The 17,552-nt window shown below is 74.5% G+C and overlaps 1 protein-coding gene and 1 long non-coding RNA gene across 2 annotated transcripts; both read left to right on the top strand.

The window, feature by feature from the left end:
* The first annotated feature begins 6 nt into the window (after positions 1 to 6).
* LOC136995924 (uncharacterized) lies at positions 7 to 1,722 on the top strand. Its single transcript, XR_010887432.1, has 3 exons — positions 7 to 96; positions 292 to 412; positions 786 to 1,722. It is a non-coding gene; the product is annotated as an uncharacterized lncRNA (long non-coding RNA).
* Positions 1,723 to 4,312: 2,590 nt separating this feature from the next.
* On the top strand, positions 4,313 to 17,549 carry LOC136995931 (ly6/PLAUR domain-containing protein 3-like). Its single transcript, XM_067316927.1, has 9 exons — positions 4,313 to 4,419; positions 5,513 to 5,617; positions 5,745 to 5,948; positions 6,633 to 6,776; positions 7,325 to 7,420; positions 13,681 to 13,812; positions 14,565 to 14,741; positions 15,497 to 15,640; positions 16,966 to 17,549. The coding sequence occupies exons 1-9, from the start codon at positions 4,371 to 4,373 to the stop codon at positions 17,547 to 17,549; spliced, it is 1,635 nt and encodes a 544-aa protein (XP_067173028.1). The 5' UTR covers positions 4,313 to 4,370.
* Positions 17,550 to 17,552: the final 3 nt, after the last annotated feature.

The raw sequence follows: 17,552 nt of genomic DNA on the forward strand, positions 1-17,552 counted from the left end.
GGGGGGCCCGGACGCCTGGGCCCCCCGGCGGCGGCGGCAGCGGTGACGATGGGACGAGCCCTGGGGCTGCTGGCGCTGGGCGCCTGCTGACAACCGGTGCGCCCGGACGCCTGGGCCCCTCGGGGGGGGGGGGGGAGGGGGCTCGGACGCCTGGGCCCCTCGGGGGGGGGGGGGGAGCCCGGACGCCTGGGCCCCTCGGGGGGGGGGGAGGGGGCTCGGACGCCTGGGCCCCTGGGGGGGGGGGTCCCCGGACGCCTGGGTCCTGACGCCCCCCCCCCCGCCCCCCCCCAGGCTGGGCCCTGCAATCGCCCCCCCGGCGACTTCGTTTGCGCTAACGAGACGGAGGCGACGGGAGACGAAGGAGGCGGCAGCAGCGGCGGCGGCGGCAGCTCCGGGCACCCGGCCCGGCTCGGTGGGGAGCGCCCGGACGCCTGGGCCCCTCGGTGGGGGGGGAGGGGGGTGGGAGCGCCCGGACGCCTGGGCCCCTCGGTGGGGGGGGGGGGGGGGGGGGGGAGCACCCGGACGCCTGGGCCCCTCGGTGGGGGTGGGGGGGGGTGGGGAGCGCCCGGACGCCTGGGCCCTTTTTGGGGGGCACCCGGACGCCTGGGCCCCTCGGTGGGGGGGGGGGGGGAGGGAGGAGCAGACCCGGACGCCTGGGCCCTTTTTGGGGGGCACCCGGACGCCTGGGCCCCCTGGGGAGCGGGGTGGGGGCAGGGAGCGCCCGGACGCCTGGGCCCCTTTTGGGGGGGGGGGTTAATGGCAGCCAACGTCCCTCTGCTCCGCAGGTTCCCCCGGGGCCGCTGCCCCCCGGCTGCCCCCCAACCGCGTCCTCGGCGGCGTCGGAGGCGGCTCCGCGGAGGGGACGCGGGGACCCGGTGCCACCACCACGGTTGGGGACACGGGGACCCCCGTCACATGGTCTATGGAGGGGACACGGACGTGGTGACCAACGATGGAGGCGTCTTCGTGGAGGGGACGCGGGGACCCGGTGCCACCACCACGGTTGGGGACGCGGGGTCCCACGTCGCCACAGTCTACGGAGGGGACGCAACCGCGGCGGGATGTGTCACCGCGTCCCGGGGAGGGGACGGGGACGCGGACATGGTGGCCCGCGACAGCGTTGGCGCCGTGGAGGGGACGGAGGGACCCGGCGTCACCACGGTCCTCGCCGCCACCACGGCGTCCCCCGTCGCCGCGTCCCGGGGAGGGGACATGGACACAGTGGCCGATGACGGAGGTGTCCTCACGGAGGGGACGCGGGGACCCGGTTGCCACCACCACAGCTGGGGACACGGGGACCCCCATCACCACGGTCCACGCCATGGACATGGTGGGACGTGTCACCGCGTCCCGGGGACGTGACACGAACGCGGTGGCCAATGATGGAGGCGTCTTCACGGAGGGACCTGGTGCCACCACCATGGTTGGGGACACGGGGACCCCCGTCACCACGGTCTATGGAGGGGACGTGGACGTGGTGGCCACGATGGAGGCGTCTTCGCGGAGGGGACGCGGGGACCCGGTGCCACCACGGTGCCAGGGGACATGGGGACCATCACCACGGTCCATGGTATGGACATGGTGGGACGTGTCACCGCATCCCGGGGACGTGACATGAACGCGGTGGCCAACGATGGAGGCACCTTCATGGAGGGGACGCGGGGACCCACCACGGTGCCAGGGGACACGGGGACCCCTGTCACCACGGTCTACGCCATGGACAGGGTGTGGGACGTGTCACTGCGTCCCGGGGTGGTGACATGGACGCGGTGGCCAATGTTGGAGGCATCTTCGCAGAGGGGACGGAGGGACCCGGTGCCACCACCATGGTTGGGGACACAGGGACCCCCGTCACCATGGTCTATAGAGGGGACATGGACGTGGTGGCCAACGATGGAGGTGTCCTCACGGAGGGGACGCGGGGACCCGGTGCCACCACGGTGGCTGGGGACACGGGGACCCCCCTCGCCACAGCCCGTGCCGTGGACGTGGTGGGACGCGTCACCGCGTCCGGGGACGTGACACGAACGCGGTGGCCAACGATGGAGGCGCCTTCATGGAGGGGACAGAAGAACCCGGTGCCACCACCGCGGTGCCAGGGGACACGGGGACCGTCACCACGGTCCACGCCAGGCACACGGCGGGACACGTCACCGCATACCAAGGACGTGACACGAACGCGGTGGCCAACGATGGAGGCGTCTTCACGACGGGGGGACCCGGTGCCACCACGGTCAACGGGGGGGACGCGACCACGGCGGTGGCAGCGGCAGGACGTGTCCCCGGGTGCCGGGGGGTCGGGGACGCGCCGGGGGTCACCGCCGGCCGCTTCCCGGTGACGCTGCCCCGGCGGCCCCCGACCGCCCCCCCCCCCCGCCGCCGGGGCCTTCGGCCTCCGCCCGCCGCCCTCCCTCCTCCTCCTCCTCCTCCTCGGCCCCCTCCTGGCCGCCCTCCTCCACTGACCTCCCCCCACCGAGGGGCCCAGGCGTCCGGGAGGGGCCCAGGCGTCCGGGAGGGACCCAGGCGTCCGGGAGGGACCCAGGCGTCCGGGAAGGGCCCAGGTGTCCGGGAGGGGCCCAGGTGTCCGAGGGGCCCAGGTGTCGGGAAGGGCCCAGGCGTCCGGGAAGGGCCCAGGCGTCCGAGGGACCCAGGCGTCCGGGTTCCCCCTCCCCCCCCATATTTATTGCCGCCTCGCTGCTTCCCAGGTGCTAAACGTGTCCTCCGCGTGCTCTTAGCATGTTCTTAGCGTGTTCTTAGCGTGTCCGAGCCGCGTCGCCCCCCTCCCCCCCCCGCCGGGGCCCAATAAAACCCTGCGAAGGGACCCGCTGCCTCCGCCTCGTCTGTGGGGGGCTGGGGGGGGGGTCCCTCCGCTCCCCTCCCCCCCCGGGGGGCCCAGGCGTCCGGGCCCCTCCCCTCCCCCCCTCCCCATTTTGTAATTTCCTTCTGGGAAAAACAGATTTCCCCATCGGGGGAAAAGGGAACCAGGGGCCCAGGCGTCCGGGGGCTCCTGCCCTCGAGGGGCCCAGGCGTCCGGGGGCTCCATCCCTCAAGGGGCCCAGGCGTCCGGGGGCTCCTGCCCATGAGGGGCCCAGGTGTCCGGGGGCTCCATCCCTCGAGGGGCCCAGGCGTCCGGGGCTCCATCCCTCGAGGGGCCCAGGAGTCCGGGGGCTCCTGCCCATGAGGGGCCCAGGTGTCCGGGGCTCCATCCCTCGAGGGGGCCCAGGCGTCCGGGGCTCCATCCCTCGAGGGGCCCAGGCGTCCGGGGGCTCCATCCCTTGAGGGGCCCAGGCGTCCGGGGGCTCCATCCCTCGAGGGGCCCAGGCATCCGGGGCTCCATCCCTCGAGGGGCCCAGGCGTCCGGGAGCTCCATCCCTCGAGGGGCCCAGGCGTCCGGGGCTCCATCCCTCGAGGGCCCAGGCGTCCGGGGGCTCCATCCCTCGAGGGGCCCAGGCGTCCGGGGCTCCATCCCTCGAGGGGCCCAGGCGTCCGGGGCTCCATCCCCCAAGGGGCCCAGGCGTCCGGGGGCTCCATCCCTCGAGGGGCCCAGGCGTCCGGGGGCTCCATCCCCCAAGGGGCCCAGGCGTCCGGGGGCTCCATCCCTCGAGGGGCCCAGGTGTCCGGGGCTCCATCCCTCGAGGGGCCCAGGCGTCCGGGGCTCCATCCCTCAAGGGGCCCAGGCGTCCGGGGGATCCCCCACCCCTCCAGGGGGCCCAGGCGTCCGGGGGCTCCAACCCTCAAGGGCCCAGGTGTCCGGGGGCTCCATCCCTCGAGGGGCCCAGGCGTCCGGGGGCTCCATCCCTCGAGGGGCCCAGGTGTCCGGGGGCTCCAACCCTCGAGGGGCCCAGGCGTCCGGGGCTCCATCCCTCAAGGGGCCCAGGCGTCCGGGGGCTCCATCCCTCGAGGGGCCCCAGGTGTCCGGGGGCTCCAACCCTCGAGGGGCCCAGGCGTCCGGGGCTCCATCCCTCGAGGGGGCCCAGGCGTCCGGGGGCTCCATCCCTCGAGGGGCCCAGGCGTCGGGGGCTCCTGCCCTCGAGGGGCCCAGGCGTCCGGGCTGCATCCCTCGAGGGGCCCAGGCGTCCGGGGGCTCCATCCCTCGAGGGGGCCCAGGCGTCCGGGGATCCCCCCCCCCGAGGGGCCCAGGCGTCCGGCTGCCCCTCCCCCCACCCCCAACCCCCCCGGGGGGGGGGCCCAGGCATCCGGGGCAGGGAGGGGGGGGCCCGGTGCCAGGACGCCTGGGCCCCGTCCGCCCCGTCGGGGGGGGGGGGGGGGGGCTGGGCGGTCTCCCGGACGCCTGGGCCCGTTTCCGGCCGGGGCCGCTATAAGGCAGCAGCGGTGGCAGCGCCCGGGGCGGCGGCGGCTTCGAGGGCGCCATGGGGCCGGCGTGGGGCTGGGCGCTGCTGGCGGCGCTGCTGGGGCCAGGTACCGGGGGGCAGGGGGGCGGGGGGGGGCGCCCGGACGCCTGGGCCCCCTGGGGGGGGGGGGAGCTGGGCAGGGGCCACTCGGACACCTGGGTCCCCTGGGGGGGGGGGAGCGGGAGCTGGGCTGGGGGGCGCCCGGACGCCTGGGCCCCTCGGACACCTGGGCCCCCTGGGAGTCAAAGGGCAGGACAGGGACACCCGGACGCCTGGGCCCCCTCGGGGTCAACGGATGCTCGCGATTGGAGCAAGTTTCCCCTGACGCCTGGGCCCTTCCTGGACCCCGGAGTTCCCCCAGACCCTGGATCCCCCTGGACACCTTGGGTCCCTCGGACACCTGGGCCCTTCCCAGACCCTTGGGTCCCCCCGGACGCCTGGGCCCTTCCCAGACGCCTCCCCCCCCCCCAAAGGGAAGTGCGCTGTCTGGGGGGGGGAGGGAAGTCTCGGACGCCTGGGCCCCTGCGGTGGGGGCAGGGGGCTGAGTCAGGACAGGATGTGGCCGGGGGGGGGCAGTGAATCACGGCCCGCAGGTGGGGGGGGGGAGGGGGGGGCGCTTCCTCCCCGTGAGTCACCCCGGACGCCTGGGCCCCTCGGTGGCAGTGGGGGGGGGAGAGCGGGAGCCCCCGGACGCCTGGGCCCCCCCCCCGGGGAGGCACCAAGTGGAGCAGGGTCCCCCCGGACGCCTGGGCCCCTCTCGGACACCTGGGTCCCTCCTCCCCCAGGACGCCTGCTGCGCCCCCCGCCCCCCCATCCCCCAGGATTCCTGGGTCCCTCCCGGACGCCTGGGCCCCCTCGGACTCCTGGGCCCCTTCCCCTCGGACTCCTGGGCCCCTTCCCCCCGGGACACCTGGGCCCCTCCCCCGGGACTCCTGGGCCCCTCCCCCTTTGCACCCCCCACCCCCCCCACCGCCGCCGGACGCCTGGGTCCCTCCTTCCCCAGGACTCCTGGGCCCCTCTTGGATGCCTGGGTCCCTCCCGGACACCTGGGCCCCTCCCCCGGGACACCTGGGCCCCTTCCCCTCGGACTCCTGGGCCCTCCCCCTTTGCACCCCCCACCCCCCCCCGCCGCCGCCGCCGGACGCCTGGGCCCCCCGCAGGGAGCTGCCTGCGCTGCCTGCAGTGCGCGGACGAGGCCTGCGCGCCGGTGACCTGCGCGGCGCACGAGAGCCGCTGCCGCGCCACGGTGCTGACCACGGTGGACGGTGAGCGCGCGCGCGGGGCGGGGCTGGGGGCGGGGCCAAGGGGTCAGGGGGCGGGGTCACACACACAGACCCCTCCCACCACCACCCCGGTGACCCGCCCCCCCCCCCCCCCGCCGCCATGTCGCAGCGCCGCCGCGGGCGCCGCAGGAGCTGCGGCGGGAGGAGCGCGGCTGCGCCCCGGCCCTCGGCGGCGGCGGCGGCGATAACGTCACGGGCGGCGGCGGCGACGATGACGTCACCGCTTCCGTCACCTTCCTCTCGCGGGGGCAGCTGGTGACGCTGCAGGAGCTGCTCTGCCGCGGCGACATGTGCAACGCCGGCCCCGCCCCCCGTGAGTGACCCCCCCCCCCCCGACGCCTGGGCCCCTTCCCCGGACACCTGGGCCCCTTCCCCGGACGCCTGGGCCCCCCTGGGGGGGCTGTGGAGGGGGTGGGGACACCTGGGTCCCTCGGACGCCTGGGCCCCTTGGCGGGGGGGGGGAGATTCTTGGATGCCTGGGCCCCTTCCCCGGACACCTGGGCCCCTTTTGGGGGGGGGGGGAGATGCCCGACGCCTGGGCCCACTCCCTCGGGATGCCTGGACCCCCCCCAGGGGGGCTGTGGAGGGGGGGGGGACACCTGGGTCCCTCGGACGCCTGGGCCCCTTCCCCGGACGCCTGGGCCCCCCTGCTCACCTGGACGCCTGAGTTTCCCGGACACCTGGGCCCCCTGGGGGCAGTAGGAGAGTGCAGAGGATAGGGGGGACGCCTGGGCCCTTCCCGGACACCTGGGCCCCTCCCGGACACCTGGGCCCTTCCCGGACACCTGGGCCCCCTCCCGGACGCCTGGGCCCCTTCCCGGACTCCTGGGCCCCTCCCGGACTCCTGGGCCCCTCCCGGACACCTGGGCCCCCTCCCGGACGCCTGGGTCCCTCCCGGACACCTGGGCCCCCTCCCGGACGCCTGGGCCCCTTCCCGGACGCCTGGGCCCCTCCCGGACGCCTGGGCCCCTCCCGGACGCCTGGGCCCCCCGCGCAGGCCCCCGCGCTCACCCCGACGCCGCCCTCGAGTGCTTCACCTGCTCCGAAGCCGACGGCTCCTGCTCGGCCCCGGCGCTGCGGCGCCTGCGCTGCCCCGACCCGCGCGACCGGTGCCTGGAGCTGACGGCGCGGCTGGGCCCCGGTGAGCCGGACGCCTGGGCCCCTCGGGGGGGGGGACACCTGGGCCCCCGGGAGCAGGACGCCTGGGCCCCTCGGGGGGGGGGGGACGCCTGGGCCCCTTTGGGGGGGGGGGGACGCCTGGGCCCCCGGGAGCAGGACGCCTGGGCCCCTTTGGGGGGGGGGGGGACGGGAACGCCTGGGCCCCTCAGGAATGGGGGACACCCGGACACCTGGGCCTCATGGGGATGCGGTGGGGGGGGGGGGTCACAGGGCTCCTGGACGCCTGGGCCCCCGGTGAGCCGGACGCCTGGGCCCCTGGGGTGGGGGGGGACAGGACGCCTGGGCCCCCTCCCTGGACTGTGGGGGGAGGTGTCTGACCCGGACGCCTGGGCCCCTGGGGGGGGAGGTGTCGCCTGGACGCCTGGGCCCCCCCCCTCCGCGGCTCACCCGGACGCCTGGGCCCGCAGCAGGGGGGGGCCCTCGACGGGGGGCTGCTGGGGGGGGGGGAAGGTGTCTGACCCGGACGCCTGGGCCCCTCTCCGCGGCTCACCCGGACGCCTGGGCCCGCAGCGGGGGGGGCCCTCGACGGGGGGCTGCGGGGGGGGGGGAGGTGTCTGACCCGGACGCCTGGGCCCTTCCCGCGGCTCACCCGGGACGCCTGGGCCCGCAGCGGGGGGGGCCCTCGACGGGGGGCTGCCGGGGGGGGGAGGTGTCTGACCCGGACGCCTGGGCCCCCCCTCTCCGCGGCTCACCCGGACGCCTGGGCCTGCAGCGGGGGGGCCCTCGACGGGGGCTGCGGGGGGGGGGAGGTGTCTGACCCGGACGCCTGGGCCCCCCCCCCCCCCGTGGCTCACCCGGACGCCTGGGCCCGCAGCGGGGGGGGCCCTCGACGGGGGGCTGCGGGGCTGCGGACGCCTGGGCCCCTGCCGGGGGCTGCTGGGCTGGAGACGGGGCAGAGCCTGCGCCTGGCCCGGTGCTGCAACGGCTCCCGCTGCAACGGGCAGCCCGGTACGGGGCACTGGGGGGCACTGGGAGGCACTGGGGGACTGGGAGCACTGGGATGGGGCGCTGGGGGGGCTGGGGGGCACTGGAGGGATTGGGAGGGACTGGGAGGGACTGGGGGGACTGGGAGGGACTGGGAGGGACTGCGGGGGGACTGGGCAAACTGGGAGGGACTGGAGGTATTGGGGAGACCGGGATGGGGGGGAACTGGGAGGGACTGGGCAAACTGGGAGGCACTGGGGGGACTGGGAGGGACTGGAGGCGTTGGGGAGACTGGGATGGGGGGAACTGGGGGGACTGGGCAAACTGGGAGGGACTGGGTCGGAGTGGGGGAAACTGGAAGGGACTGGGGGGGGAACTGGGATGGGGGAACTGGGGGGATGGGGGACTGGGCAAACTGGGGGGGACTGGGAGGCACTGGGAGGAACTGGGGGGCACTGAGCAGGCTGGGAGCACTGGGAGGACTGGGATGGGGAGCTGGGGGACTGGGAGGGACTGGGAGGGACTGGGATGGGGAACTGGGGGAACTGGGAGGGACTGGAATGGGGGACTGGGCCATACTGGGAGGGACTGGGAGCACTGGGGGGGCTGGGATGGGGGGAAAGTGGGAGAGACTGGGCAAACTGGGAGGGACTGGGAGGGACTGGGACGGGGGGGACGGCTGGGCACTGGTGCATACTGGTGCGCACTGGTGCTGAGCCGAGCTGGGGGGGGGGCAGAGGGTCCCGGGACCCCCAACGGCGCCCGGTGCCTGGCGTGCGAAGGCCCCGAGCCCCACGGCTGCCGCCCGCGACCCCTCGCCTGCCGCGGGGCCCTGACCCACTGCGCCCTCGCCCGGGGCCCCCTGGGTACGCGCGGGGGGCTATGGGGGCGCTATGGGGCTGGGGGGGCGCTATGGGGCTGGGGGGGCACTATGGGGCTGGGGGGGCGCTATAGGGCAGGGGGGTGCTATGGGGCAGGGGAGCAGCTATGGGGTGGGGGAGAGGTTATGGGGCTAGGGGATTCCCTATGGGGCTGGGAGCAGGCTATGGGGCAAGGGAGTCTCTATGGGCTGGGGGGCCCTATGGGGCTGGGGGGGTGCTATGGGGCAAGGGAGTCTCTATGGGGCTGGGGGTCCCTATGGAGCACCCTATGGTGCAGAGGAACCCATGGGGGGGCTCAGGGTCCCTGTGGGGCTGGGAGGGATCCGTGGGGCTGGGGAGGATCCATGGGGCTGGGAAGGATCCATGGGGCTGGGGAGGGATCTATGGGGCTGGGAGGGATCTATGGGGCTGGGAAGGATCCGTGAGTCTGGGAGGGATCTGTGGGTCTGGGAGGGATCCAAGGGGCCGGGAGGGATCCATGGGGCTGGGGAGGGATCCAAGGGGCTGGGAAGGGATCCATGGGGCTGGGAAGGATCTGTGGGGCAGCCGTGGGGCAGCCGTGGGTCTCACCCTCTCTCTGCCCCCCAGGCCCCTCGGGGGAGACGTGGGCGCTGCGGGGCTGCGCGACGGCGGCCTGGTGCGAGGCCGGGACCCCGCTGGGGCTGGGGGGGCTCCTGGGCCCCCCCCGCTGCTGCCGGGGGCCCCTGTGCAACCGCCTCGCCGGGGACCCCCCGGACGCCGGGGCCCCAACGGACGCCGCCGCCGCCCCCCCCCGGCCCCGGCCCTCGGCCTCGCCCTCCTCCTCCTCCTCCTCCTCCTCCTCCTGGGGGCCGGCGATGCCTGCGCCTAGGACGCCTGGGCCCCCCCGGACGCCTGGGCCCCCCCCGGACGCCTGGGCCCCCCCCGGACGCCTGGGCCCTTCCCGGACACCTGGGCCCCTCCCGGACGCCTGGGTCCCTTCCCGGACGCCTGGGTCCCTTCCCGGACGCCTGGGCCCTCCCGGACGCCTGGGCCCTTCCCGGACGCCTGGGTCCCTTCCCGGACGCCTGGGTCCCCCCCGGACGCCTGGGCCCCTTCCCGGACGCCTGGGTCCCTTCCCGGACGCCTGGGCCCTCCCGGACGCCTGGGCCCTTCCCGGACGCCTGGGCCCCCCCCGGACACCTGGGTCCCTCCCGGACGCCTGGGCCCCTCCCGGACACCTGGGTCCCCCCCGGACGCCTGGGCCCCCCCGGACACCTGGGTCCCTCCCGGACGCCTGGGCCCCTCCCGGACGCCTGGGCCCTTCCCGGACGCCTGGGTCCCTTCCCGGACGCCTGGGTCCCCCCCGGACGCCTGGGCCCCTTCCCGGACGCCTGGGTCCCTTCCCGGACGCCTGGGCCCTCCCGGACGCCTGGGCCCTTCCCGGACGCCTGGGCCCCCCCGGACACCTGGGCCCCTCCCGGACACCTGGGTCCCTCCCGGACACCTGGGTCCCCCCCGGACGCCTGGGCCCCCCCCGGACACCTGGGTCCCTCCCGGACGCCTGGGCCCCTCCCGGACACCTGGGTCCCCCCCGGACGCCTGGGCCCCCCCCGGACACCTGGGTCCCTCCCGGACGCCTGGGCCCCCCCCGGACGCCTGGGCCCCTCCCGGACGCCTGGGCCCCCCCCCCCAAACACCCTCTCAGCGATGGGGCTGGTCCCCTCCCCTCTCCCCCCCCCCCCAAATTTGTGCCTTATTTATGGTTAATTAAAAGCCGTTAATTTATTACCCTGCTGCCTGGTGTGTGTGTTTGGGGGGGGGGGGAAGCCCGGACGCCTGGGCCCTTGCGGGGGGGGGGGGAATTGGGACCCCCCCCTGGGTTGTGTCAGAGCCGGTTGGGAAAGAAGGAAATGGGGAAACCGGGGGGCCCAGGCGTCGGGCCCTGCCCCCCCCCCGGCCCCATTGCGACACCCCCAAAGTGGAACCGGGGCCTGGCGCAACATCCCCCCCCCCCCGAAACCCGGACGCCTGGGCCCCTTGGGGGGGGGATGGGGGGTTACCCGGACGCCTGGGCCCCTTGGGGGGGGGATGGGGGGGGCACCCGGACGCTGGGCCCCTTCCGCAGCCATGGTCCCCCCCCCCCCCAAAGCGCCTTGGAAGGGGCCCAGGCGTCGGGCTGCCCCTGCACCCAGCCCTGCCCCGGGGGCCCAGGCGTCCGGGCGCTGCCGTGGGGTGACTCACTTGTGGGGGGGGGTGACTCAGTTGCTCCCCACCTTCCCGGGGCGCCGTGGGGCAGGGCCGGGTTGGGCCGTGGGGCAGGGCTGGGGGGGTGCTATGGGGCTGGGGGGGGTCCTTGGGGGGTGCTATGGGGCGGGGGGGGCGGCCATGGGCAGCCGCGAGCTGGGGACGGCGCAGTGGCCGTGGGGCAGCCATGTCGTGCTGCCGTGGGGCAGAGGTGCCCTGGTGCTGTAGGGCAGGGAGGCCGTGGGGCAGGTGCCGTGGGGCAGGACTCGTGCCGTGGGTTGGGCGGGGGGGGAGGTGCCATCGCCATGGGGCGGCCGTGGGTTGGGCCCTGCTGTGGGTCGGGCCGTGGGTCGGGCCCCGCTGTGGGTCGGGTGTCGCCGTGGGTCGGGCCCTGCTGTGGGTCGGGCCATGGGTCGGGCTGTGGGCTGTGCCGTGGGTCGGGCCCTGCCATGGGTCGGGCCGTGGGTCGGGCGTTGCCGTGGGTCGGGCCGTGGGTCGGGCTATGGGTCGGGCCGTGGGTCGGCCGTGGGTCGGGGCGCCGCCGTGGGTCGGGCCGGGCCCCTCCCCGCCCCGCTCGCATATAGGGCAGCAGCGGCTCCGGCTCGGGCTCGGGCTCCGGCCATGGGCACCTGCGTGTGGGGCCCGGCCCCACGGCTGCTGCTCGCCGCCGCCCTCCTGCTGCCCCGGTACCGACCCACGGCGCCGTGGGGCTGGGGGGGGGAGGAGGGGGGGAAACGCCGCTATGGGGCTGGAGCCGGGAAGGGGGGGGGGGCTGGGAGCCGCCATGGGGCTGCTGTGGGGCAGGACGTTGGGGGGGGGGTCAAGGCTGCTGTGGGGCTGGAGCTGTGGGGCTGCTGTGGGGCTGGGGGGTTGCTGTGGGGCAGGATGTATGTGGGGGGGGGGGGGGTGCCAGGAGCGCCGTGGGGCTGGAGCTGTGGGTCGGGGGAAATGTCATGGCTGCTGTGGGGCTGGTTGGGGGGGGGGGGGCTCATGGCTGCTGTGGGGCTGCTGTGGGGCAGGACGTGTGTGTGTGGGGGGGGGGGGGGGTCAGGGCTGCCGTGGGGCTGGAGCCGTGGGGCTGCCGTGGGGCAGGCAGGGTGTGGGTCTGGGCTGGGGGGGGGCTCACGGCCGCCGTGGGGCAGCCGGGTGGGGGGGGGTCACAGCTGCCGTGGGGCAGGTGTGGGGGGTTGTCATGGCCGCCGTGGGGCAGGGGGGGAGCTGTGGGGCGGGGGGGGAGCTGTGGGGCAGGCGGGGGGGGGGGGGGTGTCATGGCCGCCGTGGGGCAGGCGGAGGGGAGCCATGGGGCAGGCAGGGGGGTGTCATGGCCGCCGTGGGGCGGGGGGGAGCTGTGGGGCAGGCAGGGGGGTGTCATGGCCGCCGTGGAGCCGGGCTGCTGTGGGGCAGGCGGGGGGTGTCATGGCCGCTGTGGGGCGGGGGGGAGCTGTGGGGCAGGGGGGAGCTGTGGGGCAGGTGGGGGTGTCATGGCCGCCGTGGGGCAGGGGGGGAGCTGTGGGGCGGGGGGGGAGCTGTGGGGCAGGTGGGGGGTGTCATGGCCGCCGTGGGGCCGGGCCGCCGTGGGGCAGGCCGGGACAGGCCCGAGGACGCGGCCCCGGGGGCAGGAGCGCCCGCGTGCCGGGGCGGCCGTGACGCCCCACACGTGTGGGGCCGGGCCAGGGGGGGCCACACGCGTGACGCTGCCGGGTGCCGCCTCCCCCCCCAGCCCCGAGCGGCGCCGGGACCCACACGTGTGGGCAGCGCGGTGGCGTGTTCCCCCCCCCCCAGCGGGTCATTGGCGTGGTCCTGCCCCACACGCGTGTTGTTGGCGCGTCCCTGCCCCACACGTGTGTCCCTGCCCCACATGCATGTTCCTGCCCCACATGCGTGTCCCTGGCGTCTCCCTGCCCCACGTGTGTGTTCCTGCCCCACAGGCATGTTCCTGCCCCCCACACGTGTCCCTGCCCCACATGCGTGTCCCTGGTGTGTCCCTGCCCCACACGTGTCCCCCCCCCCAGGCGCCATGGGGCTGACGTGTCTCAGCTGCCCAGAGTGGGGCTGGGGGTGGCGTGTCCCTGCCCCACACACGTGTCCCTGCCCCACATGCGTGCTCCTGCCCCACACGCATGTTCCTGGCATGTCCCTGCCCCACATGCATGTCCCTGCCCCACACATGTCCCTGGCGTCTCCCTGCCCCACGTGTGTGTTCCTGCCCCACACGCATGTCCCTGCCCCACACGCATGTTCCTGCCCCACATGCGTGTCCCTGGCGTTTCCCTGCCCCATGTGTGTGTTCCTGCCCCACACGCGTGTTCCTGCCCCACACACAGGCGCCGTGGGGCTGATGTGCTTCAGCTGCCCAGAGTGGGGGTGGCGTGTCCCTGCCCCACATGCATGTTCCTGCCCCAAACGTGTTTCCTGCCCCCCACGTGTCCCTGGCATGTTCCTGCCCCACGTGTGTGTCCCCACCCCACGTGTCCCCCCCACAGGTGCTGTGGGGCTGACGTGCCTCAGCTGCGTGGAGCGGGGCTGGGGGGGGAGGCATGTCCCTGCCCCACATGCGTGTCCCTGCCCCACACGCATGTTGTTGGCGTGTCCCTGCCCCACACGTGTGTCCCTGGTGTGTTCCTGCCCCACACGCGTGTCCCTGCCCCACATGTGTTCCTGCCCCCCCACGTGTCCCTGGCATGTTCCTGCCCCACGTGTGTGTCCCCACCCCACGTGTCCCCCCCCACAGGTGCTGTGGGGCTGATGTGCCTCAGCTGCGTGGAGCAGGGCTGGGGGCAGCGTGTCCCTGCCCCACACGCGTGTCCCTGCCCCACACGCGTGTCCTGCCCCACACAGCGTGTCCCTGCCCCACAGGCGCCGTGGGGCTGACGTGCCTGAGCTGCGTGGAGGAGGGCGACGGCGGCTGCCGCCCCGAGGCCTCGCGCAACGTCACCTGCGACGCCGAGAGCAGCGTCTGCGCCGAGGCGCTGGGCGCCGTCACCTGGAGTGAGCGCCCGGACGCCGGGGCCCCTCGGACGCCGGGGCCCCCCGGGGGGGGGGGGGGGGGGCTGGGACCCCAGGGCGGCAGCGGGGCCCGGACGCCGGGGTCCTTTGGATGGCGGGTGGGGGGGCTGGGGGGGATTCCCGGACGCCTGGGCCCTTCCCGGACACCTGGGCCCCTCCCAGACGCCTGGGCCCTTCCCCGGACACCTGGGCCCCCCGGACGCCTGGGCCCTTCCCGGACGCCGGGGCCCCTGGGGTGGTGGTGAGGTCCTGGGGCTGATGATGGTGGGTCCCGGACACCTGGGTCCCCATTAGGTGGGTGCTGGAACTCCTGGGCCCCTGTGGGTGGGTCCCCCGGACGCCTGGGCCCCTTGGACAGTTGGGTGGTGGTGGAGATCCCCGGACGCCTGGGCCCCTTGGATGGAGGTGGGGGGATCCCTGGACGCCTGGGCCCCTCCCCCAGACGCCTGGGCCCCTTGGACGGTTGGGTGGTGGTGGGGCTCCCCGGACGCCTGGGCCCCTTGGATGGTTGGGTGGTGGTGGGGCTCCCCGGACGCCTGGGCCCCTTGGACAGTTGGGTGGTGGTGGGTCCCCCCGGACGCCTGGGCCCCTTGGATGGTTGGGTGGTGGTGGGTCCCCCCGGACGCCTGGGCCCCTTGGGCAGTTGGGTGGTGGTGGGTCCCCCGGACGCCTGGGCCCCCCCCCCCCCCTGCAGCCACCCGGACGCCTGGGCCCCGCGCTGACGCTGCGCGCAGGCCACGGGCGCTTCGCGGTGGGGGCGCGGGGCTGCGCCCGGGGGGCGGCCGGCACCAACGACCGAGCGCTCGAGCTCTTCGGCCTCGTCGTCTTCGCCCAGCGGCACCAGTGCGGCGACGACGGCTGCAACCGCCGCCTGCCCCTGGGCCGCGGCGCCCTGGCCCTGCCCCTGCCCGGTACCGGGGGGATCCGGGGGGATGCGGGGGGATCCGGAGGGATTTGGGGGGATTTTGGGGGCATTTTGGAGGGATTTGGGGGGATTTGGGGGGATTTGGGGCATTTTGGGGTGTTTTGGGGGCACTGGAGGGATTTGGGGGGGAATTTGGGGCCTTTGGGGGCACTGGGGGGATTCGGTGAGATTTGGGGGGGGATTTGGGAGCACTGGAGGGGTTTGGGGGCAATTTGGGGGGGATTCAGGGTGTTTTGGGGGCACTGGGGGGATTTGGGGGGAAATTGGGGTGTTTGGGGGGATTTTGGGTCTGTTGGGGGATTTGGGGGGAATTGGGGGGATTTTAGGGGGGATTCGAGGCATTTTGGTGGCACTGGGTGGATTTGGGGGGGGGATTTGGGGCCTGTTGGGGGATTTGGGGGGATTTGGGGTGATTCAAGGCATTTTGGGGGGCACTGGAGGGATTCAGGGCGATGCAGGGGGATTCGGGGGGATTTGGGTGCCTCTGAGGGGGGATTTGGGGGCTGTTAGGAGGTATTTGGGGGTAATTGGGGGTAATTTGGTGGCTGTTGGGGGCACTGATGGGATTTGGGGGGATTTAGGGGGAATCGGGGGGATTTGGGGGGGCATTTGGGGGCACTGGAGGGGATTCGGGGAAAATCTGGGGTGGATTTGGGGGCTGTTGGGGGGATTCGGGGTCAGTTGGGGGCCGCTGGGGGGGGCGGGGCCCCGCGGGCGCCCTGACCCCGCCCCCGTTGCCAGGTAACGAGAGCGCCCGGGTGCCCAATGGCGTCTCGTGCTACGGTTGCCCCGACGACGGGCCCTGCCCCGCCAGCAACGCCACCGTGGTGCAGTGCTACGACGACTTCACCGGCTGTTTCCACGGCAACGTCACCCTGACGCTGGGTGAGCCAATGGGAAGGGGGGGCGGGGCCCTGGTGGTCGCCATGGGGACTGGGGCCTGCCCATGTGACCCTGGAGGGGAGGGGGCAGTGGTTGCCATGGCAATGGGGGGGGAGACCACAGGGGGCGGGCCCTGAGGATGGGGGCGTGGCCATGGGGGGTTGCCATAGTGACTCCGTGAGTGGCCTAGTGGTGGCCCTATGAGACATATTGGTTGCCACGGCGATACCATCAGTGGCTATTGGGGAGCGACTAGTGGTTGCCATGGTGACCCGATGAGGCCTAGGGGTCGCTGTAGAGGCCCATTGAGACCTAGCGGTTGCCATGGCGACCTGCTGAGGCCTAGTGGTAACTGCGGTGACCCCATGAGGTCTAGTGGTTGTCATGGCGACCCAATGAGGCCTAGCAGCCACTGCGGTAACCCCGTGAGGCCTAGCGGTTGCCATGGCAACCTGCTGAGCTCTTGTGGTCATTGCGGTGACTCCATAAGGCCTAGAGGTTGCCATGGCAACCTGCTGAGGTCTAGCAGTCACTGTGGCGGCCCCCCGTGAAGGCTAGTGGTTGCCACGGCGACCCGCTAAGACCTAGTGGTCACTGGGGAGGCCTAGCGGTTGCCGTGGCAACCCACTGAGGCCTAGCAGTCACCGCAGAGGCCTATTGAGGCCTAGCGGTTGCCACGGCAACCTGCTGAGGCCTAGGAGCCACTGCGGTGCTGCCATGAGGCCTGGTAGTTGCCATGGTGACCTGCTGAGGCCTAGCGGTCACTGCAGAGGCCTAGTGGTTGCCACAGCAACCTGCTGAGGCCTAGTGGGTCACCACAGAGGCATAGTGGTCGCCATGGTGACACACTGAGGCCTAGTGGTCGCTGCAGAGGCCTAGCGGTCACCATGGCGACCTGCCAAGGCCTAGCAGTCACCATAGAGGCCTGTTGAGGCCTGGTAGTTGCCATGGCGACCTGTTGAGGCCTGCTGAGGCCTAGTGGTCACAGCAGGGGCCTAGCAGTCAGTCACTGCTGAGGCCTAGCAGTTGCCGCAGAGGCCTAGTGGTTGCCACAGAGGCCTAGTGGTTGCCATGGCGACCTGATGAGGCCTAGTGGTCACTGCTGAGGCCTAGCAGTTGCCGCAGAGGCCTAGTGGTTGCCACAGAGGCCTAGTGGTTGCCATGGTGACCTGATGAGGCCTAGCAGTCACCGCTGAGGCCTAGCGGTCACCACAGAGGCCTAGCGGTTGCCACGGCGACCCGCCGAGGCCTAGCGGTCACCGCAGAGGCCTGTGGAGGCCTGGCGGTGGCCGCGGCTCCTGACGCCGCCTCCCGGCGGTGCCGCGCAGGGTCGGTGTCGCTGTGGCGCGAGGTGCGGGGCTGCGTGCGGGACGGCGCCTGCACCCGGGCGGAGAAGGGCGGCGGCGCCGTGGGGCTGCGGGGCTCCTGCTGCGCCGGCAGCCTCTGCAACCGCGACCTCACCAACAAGACCTTCTTCGCCCCCGACCTGCCCCGCCTCGAGCTGCTGCCCCACGGCCACGGCCCCACGGCGCCCCACAACGCCACCGCCAGAACGGCCGCCACCCATGTGGCCGCCGCCGCCACCGCCACCGCCACCACCACCACCACCAAGGCCGCCGCCACCACCGACATGGCCGCCGCCACCACCAACATGGCCGCCACCACCACCAACATGGCGGCCTCCACTGGGGCCCCCAGCCCCACCATGGCGGCGCCCGCGGAGGAGGAGGAGGAGGAGGAAGAGGAGGAAGCGGAGGAAGCGGAGGAGGCCGCGGGGGGCAGGCGGTTTGGCGGCCCCATGGGGCGGAAGCAGGGGGCCAAGGGGCCGCAGCTGGGGGGCCGGGGGGCCGCCGTGGGGCTGGGGGCCCCCGCCTGGCTCCTGCCCTCGCTCCTGATCCTGGCGCTGCTCTGACCC

Source organism: Apteryx mantelli, unplaced genomic scaffold (assembly GCF_036417845.1).
Source record: "Apteryx mantelli isolate bAptMan1 unplaced genomic scaffold, bAptMan1.hap1 HAP1_SCAFFOLD_182, whole genome shotgun sequence".
Lineage (NCBI taxonomy): Eukaryota > Metazoa > Chordata > Aves > Apterygiformes > Apterygidae > Apteryx > Apteryx mantelli.